This window comes from Thamnophis elegans, chromosome 1 (assembly GCF_009769535.1).
Source record: "Thamnophis elegans isolate rThaEle1 chromosome 1, rThaEle1.pri, whole genome shotgun sequence".
Taxonomy (NCBI): Eukaryota; Metazoa; Chordata; class Lepidosauria; order Squamata; family Colubridae; genus Thamnophis; species Thamnophis elegans.
In genome coordinates this window covers 62,478,422-62,500,096 of record NC_045541.1, presented here as the reverse complement: position 1 = coordinate 62,500,096, position 21,675 = coordinate 62,478,422, and the positions used below count along the sequence as shown (strand labels likewise).

Below are 21,675 nucleotides of genomic sequence, written 5' to 3'. Positions count from 1 at the left end.
CATATTTATGCAGTGTACCGCGGTCATGTGATCCTCTTTTGTGACCTTCTGGCAAACAAAGTCAAGGGGGAAGCCAGATTCACTTAACAACTGTGTTACTAATTTAATTGCAGCGATTCACTTAACAAACATGGCAAGAAAAGTCATAAAATGGGGCAAAACACAATAAACTTCTCACTTAGCAAGATAAATGTTGGGCCCAATTGTGATCGTAAGTCGAGTACTACCTATACTAGGGGAGGAAATTGAATCTTTGTCCATCTGAGGATGATATCTTAAAGGACAGAATCTCAGTTTTGTCTCTTTGTTTATTTAGGGCCTTCCTGAATGGACTGTGCCCAATGGCCCTTCACATGCTCTGTTAGATAGGGGGAGACAGGGTCTAAGGTGCACCCTCAGAGGGCAGTCCTGGATTACTGAAGAAGCTTAGAAAGGCAGCATCTCATGTTCTTTCTCCATTGCTTTTTCGTACTTCCTCCTTCCTCCTCCAATTTTTCATGCAGGACCATTGTGCTTGAAGTATATTACAAACCGAGGAAAGGAAGAGATTCCCCCCTCCTTTTGGTAATTTGTCAGAGGCATCTTTTCTCCTCCCCATCCCCATCCTCTGCTAAATGTCCAGAAGAGCGTCTCCTCTAACGTCAGTGGCTATTCACATTCCAGGATTTGGCCTAGGTCTTGAGAAAGGCTGGGAACAGGAAATAAACTTCTGGGTCATTATTTGGCTCAGAGGGAATGTGTCCCTCCAGTGAGCTTTGGGAAGAATATTTCTGGAATGTGTCATTGGTATTCAATTATGAAGACAACTCTGAAATACCTAACCTCAGCTATTTGGGGCTCCCAAAGTCTATTCATAGTTATGTATTTCACTGTTACTAACCTTAGTTTTGTCCATACTATTTTTAATAGAAGAGCCCCTACTGTATATTACAAGTTGAAAAAAAGAACAACAAATAATTAATCTTGTTCTGAATGAAGGCCATCTTCCTTTTTCTCCTGCCACTATAAAAATATATCCCCATTGACCTAAGTAATGGAAGTGGATTGGTTAAGAAAAACTTCGAATTATTTGTATTATGCTGTTGTTGGTCAGGATGGTTATAAAGCACCAAAGTTTTGGTCGAAACTAGAGGTTAGGCATTATAAAGATGTGTTAGGATATCAAAAAACATTCAAGAAAAGGAAGAACCAGCTTGTATGGCTTTCCTCAGATACAATGCAGCGTAGGTAGTAGATGCATGAAGAGCCATGAAATTTATGGAAATGAGATGGCCTTAGTCACATCAATGCAACTCTGTAAACTTCTTCATATTGGAAATACATGCAACCATGAACTTCTTTGTGTTTGTGTGTTGTTGTTGTTGTTGTTGTTGTTGTTTTCCATTTTCTCTCACATAATCTTAATTCTAGCAAAGTAGGGACAGCAAGGAGTGGGCACATATAGTTATTGGTCTTTGCGCTCAAGTATGGAGCAGGTATGTCTTGCAATTTCTCCAGCCAAGAAATCTGACATTCTAACAGCCTTTATGAATTATGTAAATGAAGCACATGTGCATATTTAACATAATTCTGTTTGTTTTGTTCATGAAGAAAGGCAGCTCTGGATAGCAAACCGAAACCCTGGCCCTTAGTGATTGGAAACATTGCTTGGCCTCTTCCATTGGCTGAAAGAGTCTGTTCAACTTTCCTGTCGAATTTTCCCTCTGCTGAGATATCATCAGATGCTGCTAACTGATTCCAGAAGGAACCATACATTTTGGCTGGCTTTGTGGGAATGATATTCCGAGGGATCACCTTTTCCTTCCAGATTCTGAAGTTTTGTTGCTATTAGTGCAGATGCATTCTTTCAGTAGGAGGATTTTTGCTTTCTCCCAGAATTTCTCCCTCCCTATATTTTTGGGAAGCCATAAAGATTTTATATATTTTTCTCAAGGAAGTGGAGTTCAGAGAGATCTGGAAAGCTCAAAAATGTTGTCACACTTGGAGAAATGGAGTGTTCTCCGATCCCTGGACACCCACTTCTCTTTTGCTCACTTCATTAGTGACAAGTCAAATGAAAGTAACTGCTAATCCAGTTCAGAATATCATGTGGAATCTCTGGCCGCAGAGACTGAAATCCAGTCTGCATAAAACTGAGCAGAGTTTATGTAGGAAAGGAGAATATCCATGTAAGCAGTTACTATTATCCTAGGTTGAATTTTGTAAGTGTTTATGATAGATTATGTAAATTGTTTTTACCCAAATGGTTGCCAGCCCTGATTGCTGTTTACCATAGTTTGATGTAATCTATTTGCTTCTATATAATGAGAATCCAATTTATAAGCAGTTAGTAGGCAGATATCGCTTTCCCTAGCTGGCTGCCTAACTGTGGGCTGCACTTCTTAGAGAGAATTGCCTAGTGTGCTCTTTGTAGTTTCTTGGCAATATATGTTTTTTCCAGGCATCTACATTTTAGTGCCTTTGAATGTCTTTGCAAATGTAGCAACCCAGTCTGTAAGATGGGAAACTGGGGGTCTTAAACCACTTGTAGGATTCATTTTTTTTACTACTGGTTCTGTGGGCGTGGCTTGGTGGCTGTGGCATGGTTTGGTGGGTGTGGCAGGGGAAGGTTACTGCAAAATCCCCATTCCCTCCCGATCAGCTGGGACTCGGGAGGCAGAAAATAGCTGGGGGCGGGGTCAGTCAGAGGTGGTATTTACCGGTTCTCCGAACTACTCAAAATTTCCGCTACCGGTTCTCCAGAACTGGTCAGAACCTGGTGAATACCACCTCTGTCTTAAACCTTGTCTCTCAGAAGCTCTTTAGATCAACTCTCTCTGACCCCACCTTCCTCCCAGGTGTAGGGGCTTTGTAGTCTGTGCCACCAACACCTCAGGGTCACAGAGTCTGGTATCATTTTCTCTAAGTTTGGTCTTTAAGAAGAATGGGGCTTCCACAACCTCCACTGCCATTCTGGTGAATATACCCTCTTCTCGTTTAGCAGCTGCAATTTGTTCCTTAAATGTAAGCCAAATGGTTGCTAAACAACATGTTCACAAAGTGAACCGCATGACTGAAAGCAAGTGACTGAGAGAGGGACTGCAAAGATCATGGGTTGCTGCTACTTTGTTCATATAAAGTTTTCTCATGAAGAACATTTAAATACTACTCCCTCTCAGGTGTAACTTGTGGTCCAGTGTAGAGATTTAGGTGTAAGTGGATGCATTGGTCAGAAAATGATTTAATTGTTTTATTCTCATTGTATTCATGAATTGTTGCTAAATGAGATAGCTGCGAAACGAGTAAAAATAAAAAGGGAATAAAATGTATTTTAGTCTTTATTATACTTTTGTCCTCCTTCTAGAGATAAATCAACCTCATAAGAGATAAAGACATGTTATTTTTTTTAAAAAATCCTCAAAACCTAGTCGTAGGATATATGAAGCCTGATTTACAATGTATCTGCAGTGCTCCAGGCAAACCACAAGATAGGACTAGTTTGCTAGTGAACCAGCTGCATATCCTGGATGGTCTTTAAGAGCAGCCCTCTGTGTTTCTTTGTCCATGGACATTCCCTGGCTTCTCAGGGTTATTTCAGCCATTTATTAGATTTATTACACATTGTCAATAAAAGTCAGAACACCAAATACAAGTTGGACAGAAATGACTTCGTAGACAGCCCCCAGTCTGTCAAGGACCTAGGAGTACTCATCTGAAATTATTTAAGCCCTGAGCCCACTGTAACAGCAAACTCTTAATGCCCAAAAAGGCATTAAGAGTTGTTAACCTAATTTTGTGACGCTTCTTCTCCGGCAGTATTGTACTGCTAACTAGGGTATACAAAATCTTTGTCAGACCAATTCTCGAATACAGGTCATCTGCCTGGAATCCACATTGTATATCGGACATTAATACTATCTGGGATGAGTTTGACCCTGTGACCCCTGAGGGTATGGACAGGATTATGGGGAGAGTCAGTGCTGCCACTTGTGTGCTGGACCCGTGTCCCTCTTGGTTAGTTTCGGCTTCCTGGGAGGTGACACGAGATTGGCTCCAGGCGATTACCAATGCTTCATTGAGAGAGGGGTTCTTTCCCATCGCCTTGAAGGAGGCGGTGATGAGGCCCCTCCTTAAGAAGCCTTCCCTGGACCCAGCTTCTTTAGCCAACTATCGCCCGGTCTCCAACCTTCGCTTTGTAGCGAAGGTTGTCGAGAGTGTGGTAGCATATCAGCTTCCCCAGTACCTGGATGAAGCTGCCTACCTGGATCCATTTCAGCCGGGTTTAAGCCCTGGCTACAGCACAGAGACAGCATTGGTTGCATTGGTTGATGATCTCTGGCAGGCCCAGGACAGGGGCTGCTCCTCTGTCCTGGTCCTATTAGACCTCTCGGTGGCTTTCGATACCATTGACCATGGTATCCTACTGCGATGACTCGGGGAGTTGGGAGTGGGGGGACACCATTTTGCGGTGGTTCTCCTCCTACCTGTCGGATCAGTCGCAGTTCATGTTGACTGGAGGACAGGGATCAACCCCGAAGCATGTCACTTGTGGGGTGCCCCAGAGGTCGGTTCTCTCACCCCTCCTGTTCAACATATATATGAAACTGCTGGGCGAGATCATCTGTGGTTTTGGGGTACGGTATCATCAATATGCTGATGATACCCAACTTTTCATCTCTACCCCAAACCACCAAACGATGCCCTCGACGTGATGCCCGATGCCTGGAGGCTGTGCAGATCTGGATGGGGAGGAACAGGCTCAAGCTCAATTCCTCCAAGACTGAGTGGCTGTGGTTTCCATCATCCCGATTTGTGCATTTTGTTCCATCTTTGATGATAGGGGAAGAAACTTTACCCCCTTCAGAGAGGGCCCGCAATGTGGGAGGTCTCCTGGATATGCCGCTTAGTTTAGAAGAACACCTGACGGCTGTGACCAGGGAGGCCTTTTACCAGGTTCACCTGATAAATCAGTTGTGCCCCTTTCTGGATTGGGTTGCTCTGTGCACAGTTACTCATGCCCTCGTCCTTTCCCGCCTGGACTACTGCAACACTCTCTACATGGGGCTGCCCTTGAAGAGCACCTGGAGGCTTCAGCTGGTCCAGAATGCGGCCGCGCGGGTTATCATGGGGGTACCTAGGTGCTCCCATGTTACACCCCTTTTAGGTGGCCTGCACTGGTTGCCGGTTGTCTTCCAGGTGTGATCCAAGGTACTAATTATGACCTTTAAAACGCTCCATGGCTTAGGCCCAGGGTACCTGCGAGACCACCTACTGCCACCAGTAGTCTCCCACTGCCCAGTGCGATCCCACAGAGTTGGCTTCCTCAGGATGCCGTCGGCCAGTCAGTGTCAGCTAGTGACCCCCAGGGGGAGAGTCTTCTCTGTGGGAGCACCTTCCCTCTGGAATGAGCTGCCCCTGAAGCTTCGCATAATCCCCGACCTCCGATCCTTCCGACGTGCCCTAAAAAGTTGGCTTTTCCAGCAAGCCGGCCTGGCCTGAATAGAATAAAATATAGGATTAATTTGGTTGTTAATTTTAATTTAATTTTTAAAATTTTATTGTAAATATCAATTGGGTTTTTTTGGATACTTTATTTATGTCCCTTTTAATTTTTGTAATATGTGTTTTCTTTTATGTTGTACACCACCCTGAGTCCTTGGGAGAAGGGTGGCATATAAATCCAATAAACCTAAACCTAACCTAACCTAACTATTGATCAGGTCCAGAGTTACTTCATGAGAGGAGTACTCCACTCCTCTACTCACAATAGAATCCCTTATGCCACCAGGCTTGAAATTTTGGGCTTGGACAATCTGGAACTGCTCCGCCTGTGGTATGATCTAAGCACAGTAGACAAAATTGTTTGCTACAACGTCTTACCTGTCAACAACTTGTTCAGCTTCAACTGCAATAATATATGGGCAAACAATAGATACAAACTCAAGGTAAACCACTCCAAACTCGATTGCAGAAAATATGACTTCTGCAACAGAGTGGTCAATGCCTGGAATGCTCTACCTGACTCTTAAACCCTCACAGCTTCAACCCCATTCCTAAGAGGTCCGTAAAGGGGGCGTGCATAAGGGCACCAGCAGGCCTTCCATCCCTGTCCTACTGTTCCCATTTATTTGTATTCATTTATTTCGTTCATGTCCATGTTTATATTAATGCCTGCTATCTTGTACGTTTGACAAAATAATAAATACAGATACAAATATTAGAGCTAATGAGGAGATGATGCATTCTTTCCCCCCGCCCTCAGCTCAGGCGCGGAAACGTCTTTTTCCATATCCTCAGAGTTCTGCTTTACTTTTATTTTTACAGGATAACTTATTTTTCGGCTTAAGAGATGAGAGTTTGAGAGAATCTCCTGAAGGCATATGCTAATGCCTGGGCCTGAAAGAAGAGGCGTATTCAAACTCAGACATTCTCTGGCATTTAGACTGGCAGTGTTGTGAATGTAGGTTGGCTGTTCACAACATAATTATTGTTTGCACTGCTCTTTAACCTGTTTTGGTTTACAGCTTTTCTTTTTCAGTTATGAATCATTTGGTGAATGTTTCATTGATAGAAATGTTTATTGACAGAAATAAATAAATAGCTACAGATTTGTATATCAAAATCACATTCAGGAACGATCCGGGCGAACCGACTGTATGTAGTGAAATCTGGACGTCTTACAGCAATCAGCACATGAGAAAAAGAAAAAAAAGAAATTTGTAACAGCTCCTTTGCAAAGCCAAGCTGTTTCTATTTGCAAGAGACCACCCATATCTGTAAAATGTAAAAGCTGGATGGGCTGAGATGTTTTGGGGATGCCAGCAACATTCTTAGGCCAGGCACTACAAGACTCCTTCAAATGTGTGAAAGTAATCGTTGAACAAATGGGCCTTTGTTCTTGGTACCTTTGTAATGGGGGTGCAGAACCATGGTCCTTGTATGACTTGTGGACTTCAACTCCCAGAATTCTTGAGCCAGACATGCTAACTCAGGAATTCTGGAAGTTGAAGTCCACAAGTTGTTTTTGGTATTCTTGGTATTGTCGTCATTTTTATGACCCTGTGTAAGAATGCTTTAAAGCGTGCTGCTTTGTTTGCAGCTGCTCTTCCATATCACTTGGTAATACCCACGTACAACTTTACATGTCGTTCCACAGCTCTTTTCATTCCTCTGATTCATTTCATCATCTGCATTGCTGGAAATCTCTTGCTGGCTGGCAGAATGAGTCAGAGGGAATATGCCATCTGAGTCAGCACTGTCTGCTTATGCGCGTTGTGCTCCATACAGACGCTTTGACTTGGTGATTTCCAGGAGGCTATTGCCAGACAGATAAATGGTATATAGCATCTTAAAGGCCTCCTCCCTCTGTTGTACACTTTGATCCAGGGGGAGAAGAGAGCTTCAAATAGGCAGGGTCGGAAAAATAATAATCTTGCCTTGGATCGGACCCCTAATGTTTCCTGTCCTCACAAGGCTTTCCAATTGTAGCTGTAGATAGGAAGAGACCTTATATGGCATGGAAGGAAACAGGAGACATAAAATTAAGAACTGATCATCGTGTATATATACTTCAGTGAAAAGTAGAGGGAAAGATTGACCATTGCTGAAAGCTGGGGGTGCTGCAGAGGTGATATTCAGCAAGTTCTGACCAGTTCTGGAGAACTGGTAGCGGAAATTTTGAATAGTTCGGGAAACCGGTAAATACCACTTTTGACTGCCCCTGCCCCCATCTATTCTCTGCCTCCTGAGTCCCAGCTGATTGGGAGGGAATAGGGATTTTGCAGTAACCTTCCCCTGGAATGGGGAGGGAATGGAGATTGTACAGTGTCCTTCCTCTGCCACGCCCACAAAGCCATACCATGCCATGCCCACCAAGCCACGCCCACAGAACCAGTAGTAAAATTTGAATCCCACCACTGTGGTAGTGGTGCTATCACAACTTTTCCTTGTGCTTAATAACACAATTTATGTTGCATATAGACAGATAGATGATAGATGGGTCTGTCTGTCTGTCTGTCTATCTCATCATCATCATCATCATCTATCTGTATTATATCTATCTGTCTGTCTGTGTCTATCATCATCTATCTATATTATAACCTACCTACCTACCTACCTACCTACCTACCTACCTACCTACCTACCTACCTACCTACCTACCTAATCTACCTACCTACCTACCTACCTACCTACCTACCTACCTACCTACCTACCTACCTACCTATCTATCTATCTATCTATCTATCTATCTATCTATCTATCTATCTATCTATCTATCTATCTATTTTTGTCTATATCAAAAAGTAAAGAACTTCTTGGATACTTCAAAAACTAACATACTTATTATGATTTTTAAGATTCTGCTTCATACAGTATTTGGAGTATTGTACTGAGAGATGAAAATGATGTACTGGTACATTTCCCCATCTTGACTGAGGCAGCTGATGGAAAAATTAGAGTTCACTGAGAATGAGAAGCAGGTATTGACAATTATCATTCAATAAAGATACTGGCCATTCACAAAACAGTTGTTGCCTGTGGAACAGATGCTGTAGACCCTGCACAGAAATAAAAGTTTATGTATCAACTGTGAAAGGTTTTATATTTGAAAATGTCTCGCACTGTTAAAATTTTAATTTAATTTGTAATTTAAACATTGGTAACATGAATGTGGGATATTTTAGGGAAAGGGAGAAATACAATGAAAGGAAGGTCACACAAGAAAAAAACAGTAGCATGATTCTGCTTGAGTAGGGAGTTGGACTAGAAAACCTCCAAAATCCCTTCTAACTCTGTTATTCTGTTATATTAAACTGACAGATATGAGAATATTAAGAATAAAGACAAGAGGTGCCTCATACTGATAGATGTGACCTGTCTACAGAAAAGGGAAAAAACCCCCCCCGCAGAGAACAGGATTTGAATAGATGTATAACAGACTGAAAATAAAATAGGAAAAATTGCATTGGTAGGAAGGAATGAAACTGCTTCAGTTTGATCAGAAAGAACCCAGTGACCCACGAGAATAGTGTATACTGTGATCTTTAATAAAACCTAATTGTAAGCAAAGCAGAGCTATTCTGCAGAAAAAGTACAAACACGGAGCCAAGAAACATTTGGAGAAAGTCAAGGCTGAGTGGGGAAAAATGATGCCATAATTGAGCAAAATAACCAAGCATGAAAATGCAGAGGTGCGCGATGAAGTTGCAACATCCAGAAAGGAAGTAACTATCACAAAAGATTAAAAAAGTCATGAAGTCAGAAAAATCTTAGGTTCAAGAGTTGCAAAGAACAATATATGAGACATTTGTGTAGAAAAGAAAAAGATGCAGAAATGGGGATGGAAATTGATGTGCAAAGGGATATAATAGATGTAAAAAGAGAAATGGATATGAAAAAGGGATATAATATATTAAATATTCATAGCCTCATTAATATGTATAAGCCATGTAAATGGCCTCGCTGTTCTTGTATTTCAGCACCTTTGTGCTGGCCAGCAACAGCCTCCTCCGTCCGGATTGGTTGGGACGCGAGGGAGGCTGTTGCCGGCTGAATGTTTGTTTCTGATTGGTTGAAGCCCGAGTATATAAGGTTTTGGCGGGCTGGTTATGAACTTAATCGCTGTTAGCTGTTCACCCTGTGGTCGCGTCCCTCATTCCGAACTTCTAAACTGGCGACGAAGGTGGGATCAGCGATTCCGCGACGCTAGGGTGGAAAGAGAGAGACAGACAGTTAGCTGCCGCCTTCCAGACCGGCAACGAACGCTGCCTGAAGAGGGAAAAATTTTTTTTGTGGCCCTCAGTATCTCTCCCTTCACAACCGTCAGGATGACATCTGCTCTACCTCCTTTTGCCCCTTTTGGTTCGGCCGGAGAATCTTGGGAAGGGTTTATGGAGAGGTTTGAGTGTTACCTGATCGCTTCCAAAAATCAGGCTCAAACCGAAGAGGAAAAATGCAGCTTTTTCCTCTCATGCTGCGAGCCATCTATGTTCGCCTCAGCAAGAGCTTTGGCAGCCCCACGGCCAGCATACAAACTTGGGTGGGACGAACTCATGGCCAGATTGAAGAATCACTATGCACCCACCCCTTCAGTCATCGCTCGCCGTTTTGCCTTCCGCAGGCGAGTCCAAAAACAGAATGAATCCATCAGTCAATTTTTGGAGGCTCTGCGGATGGTGGCTGCCCAGTGCGAGTTCTCCAACCTTGAGGAAAATTTGGTGGAACAGTTTGTGTGCGGGGTCCGCGATGTCAACCTGTGGAGCCGCATGTTCCGGAATCACCGAATTACACTCCTCCAGGCCGTGGAAACTGCCCGAGCCGCTGAACTATCTGAGCAATCCACGGCCGACATTGAGCGGTTACAGATTGCCACACCAGAGCGAGCACCGCCTGACGCATCGCCACAAGCCCACATGGTCGAGGACGACCTGGCTTATGAGGATCCAGAGGAAGAAGTGGTGGCCCAGATGAGGACTGTGCCTAAAAGGAAGCCGAAACCGCAACCTGCAGCCCAACAGGCATCCGCAGTGCCCTGCCGGGGTTGCGGAGGCCGTCATAAACGCCAGGCTTGCCCATTTTTGAATGCCATCTGTAATCGGTGCAAGGGCGAAGGCCACTGGCTAAGGTCTGCAGGGCATTATTGCCGGCACCCTCGTTCCTTCAATCTCCCGGCCGTTCCCAGGCACAACCGCGCCGCCAGCAGCAGCGGCCACCGAAGAGGTCGGAAGATTGCTACCAGTCCACCAGTCAACCATCTACTTTTGACAGTACGGCGAGCCAAGCCGTTGCAGGGGCCCGGAAGGTCTCGACCTCCGTCCAGCTGGAAGGTCAGCCGTGCCGGATGGAGGTGGACTCTGGCTCTTCTCGGTCCCTCCTGCCCTGGTCTCTCTTCGCCAAACTGTGCCCTAAAGTGCCCCAGAAACGCCTAAGGCAATCTGAGGTTTCCCTAAGTGATTACCAAGGGAGGGTGATTCCTACGCTGGGATCCTTCCCTATCTCTGTATGTTATGGCCAATTCCGGGGAAAGCTACCCATCCTTATAGTCAGGGATGACTTGCCGGCCCTTCTGGGCCTGGATTGGTTTCCTGCCCTGGGATTATCAATTGGGGGGGTCCACCGGGTGGTTCCTAGCACTCTCGAGGACACCTTAAGGGAATTTTCGGACGTTTTTGACGGCCAGTTAGGCCGTTACAAAGGGACCCCCATATCTTTAAGTTTAGACCCTCAGGTTGCTCCCATTAGGCTGAAAGCCCGTAGGGTGCCTTTTGCCTTAAGGGCCAAGGTTGACGCCGAACTGGATAAGTTGTTGGCGCAGGGAGTCATCGAGCCCGTTGATCATTCCCCTTGGGAGACCCCCATCGTCCTCCCAATTAAACCAGACGGGTCGGTGAGGATCTGCGCCGACTACAAGTCGACGATCAACTTGGCCCTTCAGGCAAACCCCTATCCAGTCCCTGTAGTGCAACACCTGCTCCATTCCCTGGGGCAGGGTTGCACATTCGCCAAACTGGATATGGCGCAGGCCTATCAACAGCTCCCGGTGGATGACGATGCGGCGGCTGCCCAAACCATCGTCACCCATCGTGGGGCTTTCCGTTGTCGCCGCCTGCAATTCGGCGTTTCCGTGGCCCCGGGGATCTTCCAAAGCCTGATGGAGCGGCTGCTCCATGGGCTGCCGGGCGTGGTTCCGTATTTCGATGACGTCCTGATCGCTGCTTCCAGCCGCTCAGAACTCATCGAAGTACTGCGGAAGGTCCTCAGTCGTTTCAGGGGCGCGGGTTTAAAACTGAAACGCAGCAAATGTTCATTTGCTGTTCCTAGAGTGGAATTCTTGGGCTTCATGATTGACGCCCAAGGCATCCACCCTACACCGTCTAAGGTATCTGCCATTAGGAACGCCCCTGCTCCCACCTCCAAGGCGGAGCTACAGGCGTTCCTAGGGCTTCTGAACTTTTACGCCCCTTTTATACCGCACAAGGCGTCACTAGCCGAGCCGCTGCATCGGTTGCTCGACCGATCTGCGGCCTGGCGCTGGGGGAGCCGCGAAGCGCATGCGTTCGCGGCTGTCAAAGAAGCTCTGACGTCAGCGGCAGTCCTAGTCCAGTACAATGACAGGATGCCTCTGACGTTAGCTTGTGACGCCTCCCCCTATGGAGTCGGGGCCGTCCTAAGCCATGTCCTCCCAAATGGCTTAGAGGCCCCTGTGGCCTATTACTCCCGGACACTCTCCTCGGCGGAGCGTAATTACAGCCAGATAGACAAGGAGGCTCTGGCTGCAGTGTCCGGGATTAAGAGGTTCCATGACTACCTCTACGGTCGGCCTTTCACCCTTGTCACTGACCACAAGCCACTCCTTGGGCTTTTGGCAGGTGACAAGCCGACCCCCCCCATCCTCTCCCCCAGAATGACTAGATGGACGGAGTTCCTTGCAGCGTATTCTTATACGCTGCAGTACCGTCCGGGCAAGCAGCTGGGGCATGCCGATGCCTTAAGCCGCTGCCCGTTACCGGAGACCGACACCGCCCTAGTGCCCTGTCTCTCAGTCCTGTCCATCGCGTCTTCCGGTCTCCCAATTTTGGCCGCGGATGTCGCGGCCTGTACCAAGGCCGATCCGATCCTTTCCCAGGTCGCTTCCTGGGTCTCGAGGGGATGGCCATTGGACAAAGTGGCAGAGGGCTTCAAGCCCTTTAAAATCCGGCAGGCGGAGCTCTCCCTCCACGGGGGGTGCCTCATTTGGGGGGATCGAGTGGTGATCCCCACCGCGCTGCGGCCACAAGTCCTGTCCCTGCTCCATAAGGATCATCCGGGCATAGCACGAATGAAGGCATTAGCCCGTAGCTATGTTTGGTGGCCCTTACTGGACTCAGAGATAGCGGCCTATGTTGGCCGCTGCAACCCCTGTCAACAGTCTAGGCCTAATCCCCCAGCTGGGCCGGCTCGTGAGTGGGAGGCTCCGAGAGGCCCATGGTCACGCCTCCACCTAGATTTTGCCGGTCCCTTTCACGGCCAGAATTTCTTGGTAGTGGTGGACGCTTACTCCCGCTGGGTGGAGCTGGTCCTGATGGGCTCCACCACAGCTGAGAGTATGGTCCGGGCCTTGAGAAGGCTGTTCGCGACCCATGGGTTGCCGGACCTGATTGTTTCTGATAACGGGCCCCAATTTATGTCCACCACGTTCCAGGAGTTTCTGGCCATGCAAGGGATTCGACATGCGCCCATAGCCCCGTACCACCCGGCCAGCAATGGCCGGGCGGAGCGGGCGGTCCGCTCAGCAAAAGAGGCACTGGGCCGCATGGACCGGGGCGACTGGCAGGAGAAAGTGGCGGCTTACCTGCTAAGCCAACATTCCACTCCCTGCCCAACGACCAACCGAAGCCCCTCGGAGCTCTTGATGGGCAGGCGCCTACGGACTCCCCTGGACCGGCTACATCCGTTGTATTCAGGGGATCAGCCGAGCAACCTGGGGGTTATCCCTTCCCGTTCATTTAAAGTAGGGGACGCGGTGTGGGCCCGGGCATTTTCGGGGCCTTCTAGATGGGTGCCAGCCACTGTGACTGCCCTGACAGGCCCGTGTTCTTTTAGAATCGGACTGGCTGACGGATCCCAATGGAGGCGTCACCTGGATCAGTTGAGGAGACGCCTCCCACCGCCAGCCGGCGGCCCGGACCCAACCGATGCCGGCACCGCCTGCCCGGGCACCCAGCTTGAGGCCTTCGCCACTCCAGGCCTCTCCTGTCCACAACCGAGAACTCAATCCGGAGGAAACACGCCGTGGGCCTTCGCCACACCAGGCCCAACCTGCCCGAGCGCCCCCTGCCGGGAACGTCCACAATCATCTCAAGCCGCCGCAGAACAGTCCCCACCTAGGCCAAGGGTCCTCCCTCCCGACACGCCTTCCAAACACGACACCAGCACAGTTGACACGCCACCTCGCCCCTACTCACCAGTACAGTTGAGCCCTCCTTCTGGGCCGTCCCAAGAAGGCGTGCCTTGGAGCTACACCCCCTTCCGGGAGGAGCTACCACAAGGAGGTCCTCCTCCACCGACGACTAGTGGAGAACTGCGTAGATCAGGGCGGGTCCGGCACCGCCCCGCCTACTTACAGGACTACGCATGCTCCACCCGCGGAGCATGCACGGAACTGGGGGGAAGGGGTATTAAATATTCATAGCCTCATTAATATGTATAAGCCATGTAAATGGCCTCGCTGTTCTTGTATTTCAGCACCTTTGTGCTGGCCAGCAACAGCCTCCTCCGTCCGGATTGGTTGGGACGCGAGGGAGGCTGTTGCCGGCTGAATGTTTGTTTCTGATTGGTTGAAGCCCGAGTATATAAGGTTTTGGCGGGCTGGTTATGAACTTAATCGCTGTTATACTTAGCTTGGAATAAATCCTGTTAGCTGTTCACCCTGTGGTCGTGTCCCTCATTCCGAACTTCTAAATATGATTTAGGAAAAAGAAAAAGCAAAGGAACCATGGTAACTAGGATATGATAATTGTGTGATGGTTTTAAACTTCCTTTTTTGAGGAGGTGTGAGGAGAGGGAATGTACTTCAACAATTTAATGGTCAATTTATATACAATTTATGCTCAATCCAATGCTAGTTAGCAATAACAATAGCACTTAGACTTTTATACCGCTTCATAGTGCTTTTACAATCCTCTCTAAGCAGTTTACAGCATATTGCCCCCAAAATCTGGGTCTCATTTTACCCACCTCATAAGGATGAAAGGCTGAGTCAACCTTTAGCCGGTGAGATTTGAACCGCCAAACTGCAGCTAGCAATCAGCTGAAGTAGCCTGCAGTCTAACCACTGCGCCACCTCGGCTCACTAACTTTAGTTCTCAAAAGCTTCCCAGATAACAATGCAAGACACCACCTCTCTCATCTCAGAAGATTCTATCCCTTTGGCTGCCAACTTGGAATGAATACAAGCGATTTTGTCCATGAAATACCTGGTCAAATAATCACACATTTCTCAGATTAGGTCTTCTTGCCCATCCTTGCCAAAAATGGTTAAGGACAGTTGAAAGAACATAGCTGGCCAGCAGATGTTTTGCCTACATCTAATGCATGATCATCACATTGAAGGCTGCAGACAATGAATAACAGAGGTGTCTCCAGACGCAAATCCAGAGGTGGGATCCTACCAGACTGGTTTGGCTGAACTGATAATGCTTTGGTGGCCTGGGTTGCTGGAACTGGCAGCGACCCAGACCTGCCAGGCCCCCAAACCGGTTCTTCTATGGGGCCACCATCTTGATTTTCATTTCTGTGCATGTGCAGAACAATTGTAATTGCAAAAAAAAATTTTTTTCTTTAACATTTTGCGCATGCGTTGACCTATTTTTGTGCAAATGTGCACACATTTTTGAGCACACCGAACCGGCAGTAATGCCGGAAGCAACCCACCTCTGTGCAAATCCAAGGGTCTGCACATGTAATCCATAGTTCCAATTCAATAGACTCTTGGCAGATGTTTCATCTCAACCATGGCTCAGAATAAAAGTGAAATGGAATGACAGCCTTTGGAAAAACAGGCAAACTAAACCAAACCAAACCCAAAGATTGTGGATAAGTAAGTTACAACAGTACCTTGGTACTCAACTGCTTTGAAACTCATTAAATTTGGTACTCAATGGATTTTGATGTGAAAAGTTTGCCCTAGTACTCATTGTTTGTTTGGTACTTGGCGCAGAAGCTAGAACTTGTTGGTGTCAGCTGCTTTGTGATTCACTACATTATTTCTTATGGGAAAAATTTGGTACTTAGTATTTGTGGCACTCATTGCCTTCCAGGACCAAATAACAATATGTTCCAAGTTACCACTGCATAAGATAGTGAGATTTGTGACTATTAATATAATCATTAAAGCCAGGCTGGGGAAATCACTATATGAGGTATTTGATTTTCTTCATCTTTGGTTTTCTCCATCCATACTATCCTGGTATGTTTACTGTCCTTTTCTAAATGATTCTACCATGATTAAACATTTTTGCACGGAAATGCCATTTTCAAGGCTTTACAATGAAGCTGCAGTCTACTGTAGCCTCTCATGAGGAAGCTCAGGGACAGCAGAAATTCTTTCCTGACTAAGTAGCTTTTTAAAAAATCTAAAGAAATATTCCTTCTTTGAAACAGTTGGTTGCTCAAGCTTTTATAGGCAGTCATCTTTGAGTGCCCCTAATGTTTAAGCCACAAGTGGATCCAGATGTGCAGAAAGTCTGTCCTAGGGATGAGAAGAGGGGGAGGCACCCGGAAAGCTTGACTCATCAAGGCTGGATCTGTTTTGTGAAGGAGGCTTTTAGCCAGGGAGGGGTATGCATGCATTTTGTGTGGAAAGGGTGACAAAATGCATGCTGAGTGATTCCCCTTCAGCTGATGGAATTAAAAACTAGGCAAATGAATAAACAAATACATGAAGGAAGGACCATTTTTATTTTATTTTATTGAAGTGCATTTAAAGGAGGCCTGAGGAACTACAGCCCTTTTGTGACTGGTGGATTTCAACTGCCAGAATTCTTGAGACAGCATGGCTGGCTCAGGGATTCTGGGAGTTGAAGTTCACAAATCATAAATGGTCCATAGCTCCCCCATCTCTGACTTAAGGGGATTTTGCTGCCTAGGTACATGAGCAAGTTTAAAGAAGCTCCATGGATTCTTCCTGATGCTCATTATACCAATGGAAGAGAATATTTGTAGTTCAGGGTTGAAGTGTGGAATCTTTGGTGCTCTCTTAGCTGGGTTATTTGCTTGCAGACATTTCATTGCCCAACTATATAACATGACAACAACCAAATGTGGAGAATACCAAGGATCCCAGTCATTGTACTATATGCTAGCATCTGTCCCAGCTAAGAGGACGTGTTCCAAAGGGGTTCCTTCAAATTATAGTGGCATACAGTAGGTATCTGGTAGAAACTCAATGATAAGTGACATTGCTTGCATGGTGATATCACTGCATAAATTCTGTGACTTACTGTATGTAATACAATGGAATCTGATACTGATTTTTTTTTCCTGGAAGATTTCAAGGTGACATCTTAAAACAAGCAAACTGTGTTATTCCTTGTCAAACATTTTTAATTGCAGTCATGGCCTTCTGTATGATCAGCAGTTAAAGGTCCTTTGTCATGAAAGAGTATAAAGAATAAATCTGTGCTGGGAATATATTTGCAGGCAATGAAAAAAAATTATGGTAAAAATATAAAGCTTTGGTGTGTAATAAGAACTTTGTCATTGAAAGTTGTCCTTTTCTATCCCCTCTGTCTCAGACTTCCCTAAATTTTAAGCATCTAATCTTCATTGGATTAATAATAATTAATAACTCAGACATTCTTAATTTTACCAGGTGGTCAAGGAAATACCAAATATCTAATCTTACAAATTATGGTTTAAGGAGGAGGACGCTTTGGCTTTCTCAATTTTTCTGTGCACAATCTGACAAGAATTGCCAGGTGTGTGCGTGCGTGCGTGTGTGTGTGCGTGCATGTGTGTATTTCCATAATGATCTCTTCTTCATGGAGTAATTATGAAAAAATATGAAGATAAGTTAAACTTGGAGTCTTTTATAACCAATATGTCCATTTGTATATTAAAAGCGAATCTTTGTACAAAATTGAAAATGAAAATGAATAAAACATTTAATAAAAAAAAAAAGCGAATCTTTTGTTTTTATTAGATCAGAATGTACAATGTATAGACACAATTGGCTGTTATTCAAAAATTAGAGATTTCTTTTTTCTTTTTTTTTCTTTTTGCATATTAAGTTTTTTATTTTTCCATTTTCATAACATATAATCACATGTATACTATAAGGTGACCAGATTTTCAGATTGGTAAAGAGGGACACCTTTGACCGGGGTGGGGAGGGGGGGGCTTGATTAAAAATTTTATACGGAGCAACAAACATTTTCATATAACACAAAAATAGTATTGTAATTTTTTTATTTCAACATAACTACAATTTACAGATATAAATTGTAACTCTTGCCAAACATCAACATTTTGATCACGTGACCACGAGGATGCTGCAACAGTCTCTAAATGTGAAAATGGTTGCTAAGTGTGAAAAATGGTCATCAGTCACTTTTTTCAATGCCATTGTAACTTTGGTCACTATACCACCTTTCTTGCCACAGTTCTTAAGTGAATAACTGCAGCTGGTATTTTGTATTTTGGATAGAATCTTTTTTTAAGTAGTCTAAGACAATTTAAAAAAAGAATCCACACAGAATAAATTGAAGTAAAACATTTCAAAGTATTGTGCATAGAATTTTTAAAAATGGTTTCACTTCAATTTATTTTGGATAGAATCTTTTTTTAAATAGTCTAAGACAATTTAAAAAAAGAATCCACACAGAATAAAACTTTTAAAAAATCCTATGCACAATAAATAAAATATTATTTTAAAATACATTAAAAAATAAAAAAAAAAACCAGTTCACTTACCAGCAGGCACAAGTGAGCATTCCAAGTCAATCCAGAATGATATAGATGTTAATACAAAGAACTGAGCAAATTAAAATGGTGAAATTAGTCAGGGAAATATTTTTCAAAGAAACTTTGCCACCATTTTTTTCCACACGAGCCGACCTCCAACCTTCGTGCTCCTCTCCTCCGGAAAATCCAGGAAGTAACACTTGCGGCTTCTCTAGCCAAGCATTTCCTGCAGCTCTATGGTACTTGGTCATTTTTTCTTATAAAATGAGGTAAAAGGGGTGGCGGGGTCCGTTTTGTTGCTTTAACGTTTTAATATCTTCAATGAAAGTACTGAGAAAGAGAGAGAGGTTAGTTAGACAGAGTGTCTTTTGTCTTGCCCCAGTTAGGTTTTCTTAAGCAAATCCACTGGGCTTTCAACATGAAGCCAGAAAATCAGGACTTTTTTAAAATGCCCCAGGACACGGGACAAATTGTTATAAAGCGTGACTGTCCCGCTGAAATCGGGATGTCTGGTCACCTTAGTATACTATTACATAGCCAACATCATATTGTATTATTAAATGTTTACATCAATTCACCTTGCCATCAGCTCCCAAAAACAATTATTGGCTCTTCTGCTCTCCATACCATATCTGTACCTTATCCATCACTTTCTTCTCCCTCTCTCCTCCCCCTCCCTCCCTCCTTTCTTCCCTCTGTCATCCTTCTCTTCTCTACTTCCCCTTCCTCTCTCCTTCTCCTCTCCCCCCTTTCCACTCCTCCTTTCTCTCCTCCCCCGCCCTCTCTCCTATCCCTCTCTTCTTCTCTTACCTCTCTCCTCTACTTTGCACTCTTCATCTCATTTACTTGGTGTATTTCAGCTTCTGAGCGAGCTCCATTTTATGTTGGTGGTATTTATAATTCATTTTCAGTATACATATTTAATTTTGACATATATACCTTCCAAATTAGAGGACATTTCTATGGTGGCCAGTATATACAAAAAAGAGAATATAGGGAATCCTTGCATAATAGGTAGAGAGGTAGTTGAGAAGGTAATATAAGTGGGGGGGGGAGTGTTCAGGCTAAATCTGTTTTATTTTTACAGGAAAATTAACATCTTCAGTATATGAGCCTCCCATCTGTAACCAAAAGTAAACCAGTCCATTTTGGCTCCTCAAAACTCATCTCCAGCTTTGTGGGAACACTTGCACAGTGCAGACACATTTGAGGGTGGGGGAAATGTGACTTTCTGAAAAGGGAGCGTTGGCGATTACTGGCCGAGGGTCTCACAGTCCTGTCAGGGCTGGTAGAACCTCTCTTCCATCACCCTGGCACGTCTGCCATGCCAGGCTTTCCAGCCTTACGTCTGGAGAGCCTGATAAGGGCAGACAGGCAGCCAGTTCGTGCAGAACTTTTGCAATGTTTTATTTCACTCCCCTTTCAAGCTATTCTGGTTACCTTCTCCTTTGACTCTGTACGATTCTTCCTACAGGCTGGTTTATGGATGCCATGCCCTTTAAAGCTGAAGGGGGAAAGAGAGAGAGAGAGAGAGAGAAAGAGAGAGCCCCACGCAGCCAGTGGTGTTGTTTTTGGGCGTGTGTGATGTTGTACTTGGACAGCGATGCATGGAGGGGGGTGGGTGGGAAGAGGCTGTGCTAATAAGGTGGAGATTGGAGAGGAAAATCCCTTTTGAGACTGTTCTGAAAGCTTTTTCCTTTCTGCTTAATCACTGCACACTGCTCTCCCAAGCTCACCACCCCCCGACAGCCTCGGGCAAACAGGTCTGCTGCCCTTTCACCAATCTCTGAATCCAAGTCCCTGGCTTCTCTCCATTTTCAATCGAATACTGTGTAACGTCTTTCACTTCTGCCAGCTTTGACTAACACCATCTGCTTGGGTTAACTTTTTGCACACATGATGGCTAGCTTTTGCTCGTCACTAAGGAAGGAGAAGCTTAACTAAGGTGAGACCCACCGTTTCCTGTCCCCTTGGAGGTAGTCACCATCTTGGAGGTGACAATATTTAAATAAAACAGCCAGAAGGATGGATTTTGGAAGTGTAATGAACCAGGTATTGTTCTTCTGTCAATTCTTTTTCCTGTTGTCTAAAGAAAGTGGGGAAAGTAGCAATACAGGGTTTTGGGAGTTGCTTTTGGAAAGAAGTTATGTACTTATTTGAGATCTTTGGTTCCTGGCCTTAAAAAACCTGAATATCTAGGGTGGCTGGAATTGGGGGTAAATATTTTATGAATGATGAGAAGTTCTGAAGGTAATGGAACATTCTAAGGAAGTAGTAAACTTTCTGAGAAAGTTTGGATTATGGAAGCTAGTTTAAACTTCTAGAGAAAGTTTGGATTGTGGAAGCGAGTTTAAATTGGCATTGGTGTTTGTGTGCTGGGAAAGAGTCAGCTACTACTACTAAGCTGAGTTTTGCCTGTTGAATGGTTGAGAAAATAGTAATGCCCCACGGGAGTAACTGTTTAGCAGAAAGATTATGTTCTGTTCCTCTGTTTCTGTTCCCTAAATCTATTTTCAGTGTGGTATATTTGTATAACTTTCTGCTGGAGCAGCATATCTCTTCCTTGGCATTTGGAAACGATGATCTATCTTTCTGTACACTCAACGGATAGCATCACCATTATTCGGAATAAAGGAATGCCAGGATTGGGTAATTTCAGTTTTAACAATCGCTGCAATAAGAAGGTGAAGAGGAGAAATTAGGAGTTGGGTACCTTCACTTAAGCTCTACATCTCTACATGTTTTTTTTAATTAGATGAAGACAAAGAATGGTAGCAGATTTCTTGCGAGGATATATTAGGCTTGGCAGAAAGCAATAAGAAGAGAGTATCAGAGGTAGAATTCAATGCAACATTGTTCTTTGTTGCTAGGAATTTTTATTTCCCCCCAGAGCGCTTAAAAATGAGACCAAACTTATAGAGCAAAGTTGAAATTTTGATTTACCATAGATTTAAAACATGGAGACTTCAATGCATATTACTTATTAAGATTGTTTATGTTGCAATAAAAACAGAGTTGCAAAAATTCTTAGGATTGTTTAGATTTTTCCAAGATAGGTGTGCTAAAGTAGCATGCCTAATTAGTAAATGTTGGTGGCAGAATCAGTGGGACACAGATAATTGATAGGGAGTGTTGTTGTTTTTTGGTAGCAGTTGTAACAAGTTGCAGTTATCACATTTTGAAATATAGGTCTGTAAAATGCACAGTGCCTGTGAATCATTCACATTCGTATCAGCTATGTTTTGAAATAGCAGG

General features: G+C 44.7%; 2 protein-coding genes across 6 annotated transcripts in view; both read left to right on the top strand.

The window, feature by feature from the left end:
* The first annotated feature begins 10,391 nt into the window (after positions 1–10,391).
* Positions 10,392–21,675, top strand: part of LOC116504658 (uncharacterized protein K02A2.6-like) — a 63,420-nt gene continuing 52,136 nt past the window's right edge. The window contains exons 1-4 of the mRNA XM_032211828.1: positions 10,392–10,569; positions 11,031–11,741; positions 12,318–13,273; positions 13,376–14,005. Of these exons, the coding sequence (XP_032067719.1) occupies positions 10,392–10,569; positions 11,031–11,741; positions 12,318–13,273; positions 13,376–14,005 (2,475 nt within the window). The remainder of the gene's footprint in view (positions 10,570–11,030; positions 11,742–12,317; positions 13,274–13,375; positions 14,006–21,675) is intronic.
* Positions 20,089–21,675, top strand: part of TNS1 (tensin 1) — a 217,875-nt gene continuing 216,288 nt past the window's right edge. For all 5 annotated transcript variants that reach the window (XM_032217188.1, XM_032217191.1, XM_032217189.1 and 2 more), the window contains exon 1: positions 20,089–20,365. The gene's annotated coding sequence lies outside the window, so the exon portion shown is untranslated. The remainder of the gene's footprint in view (positions 20,366–21,675) is intronic.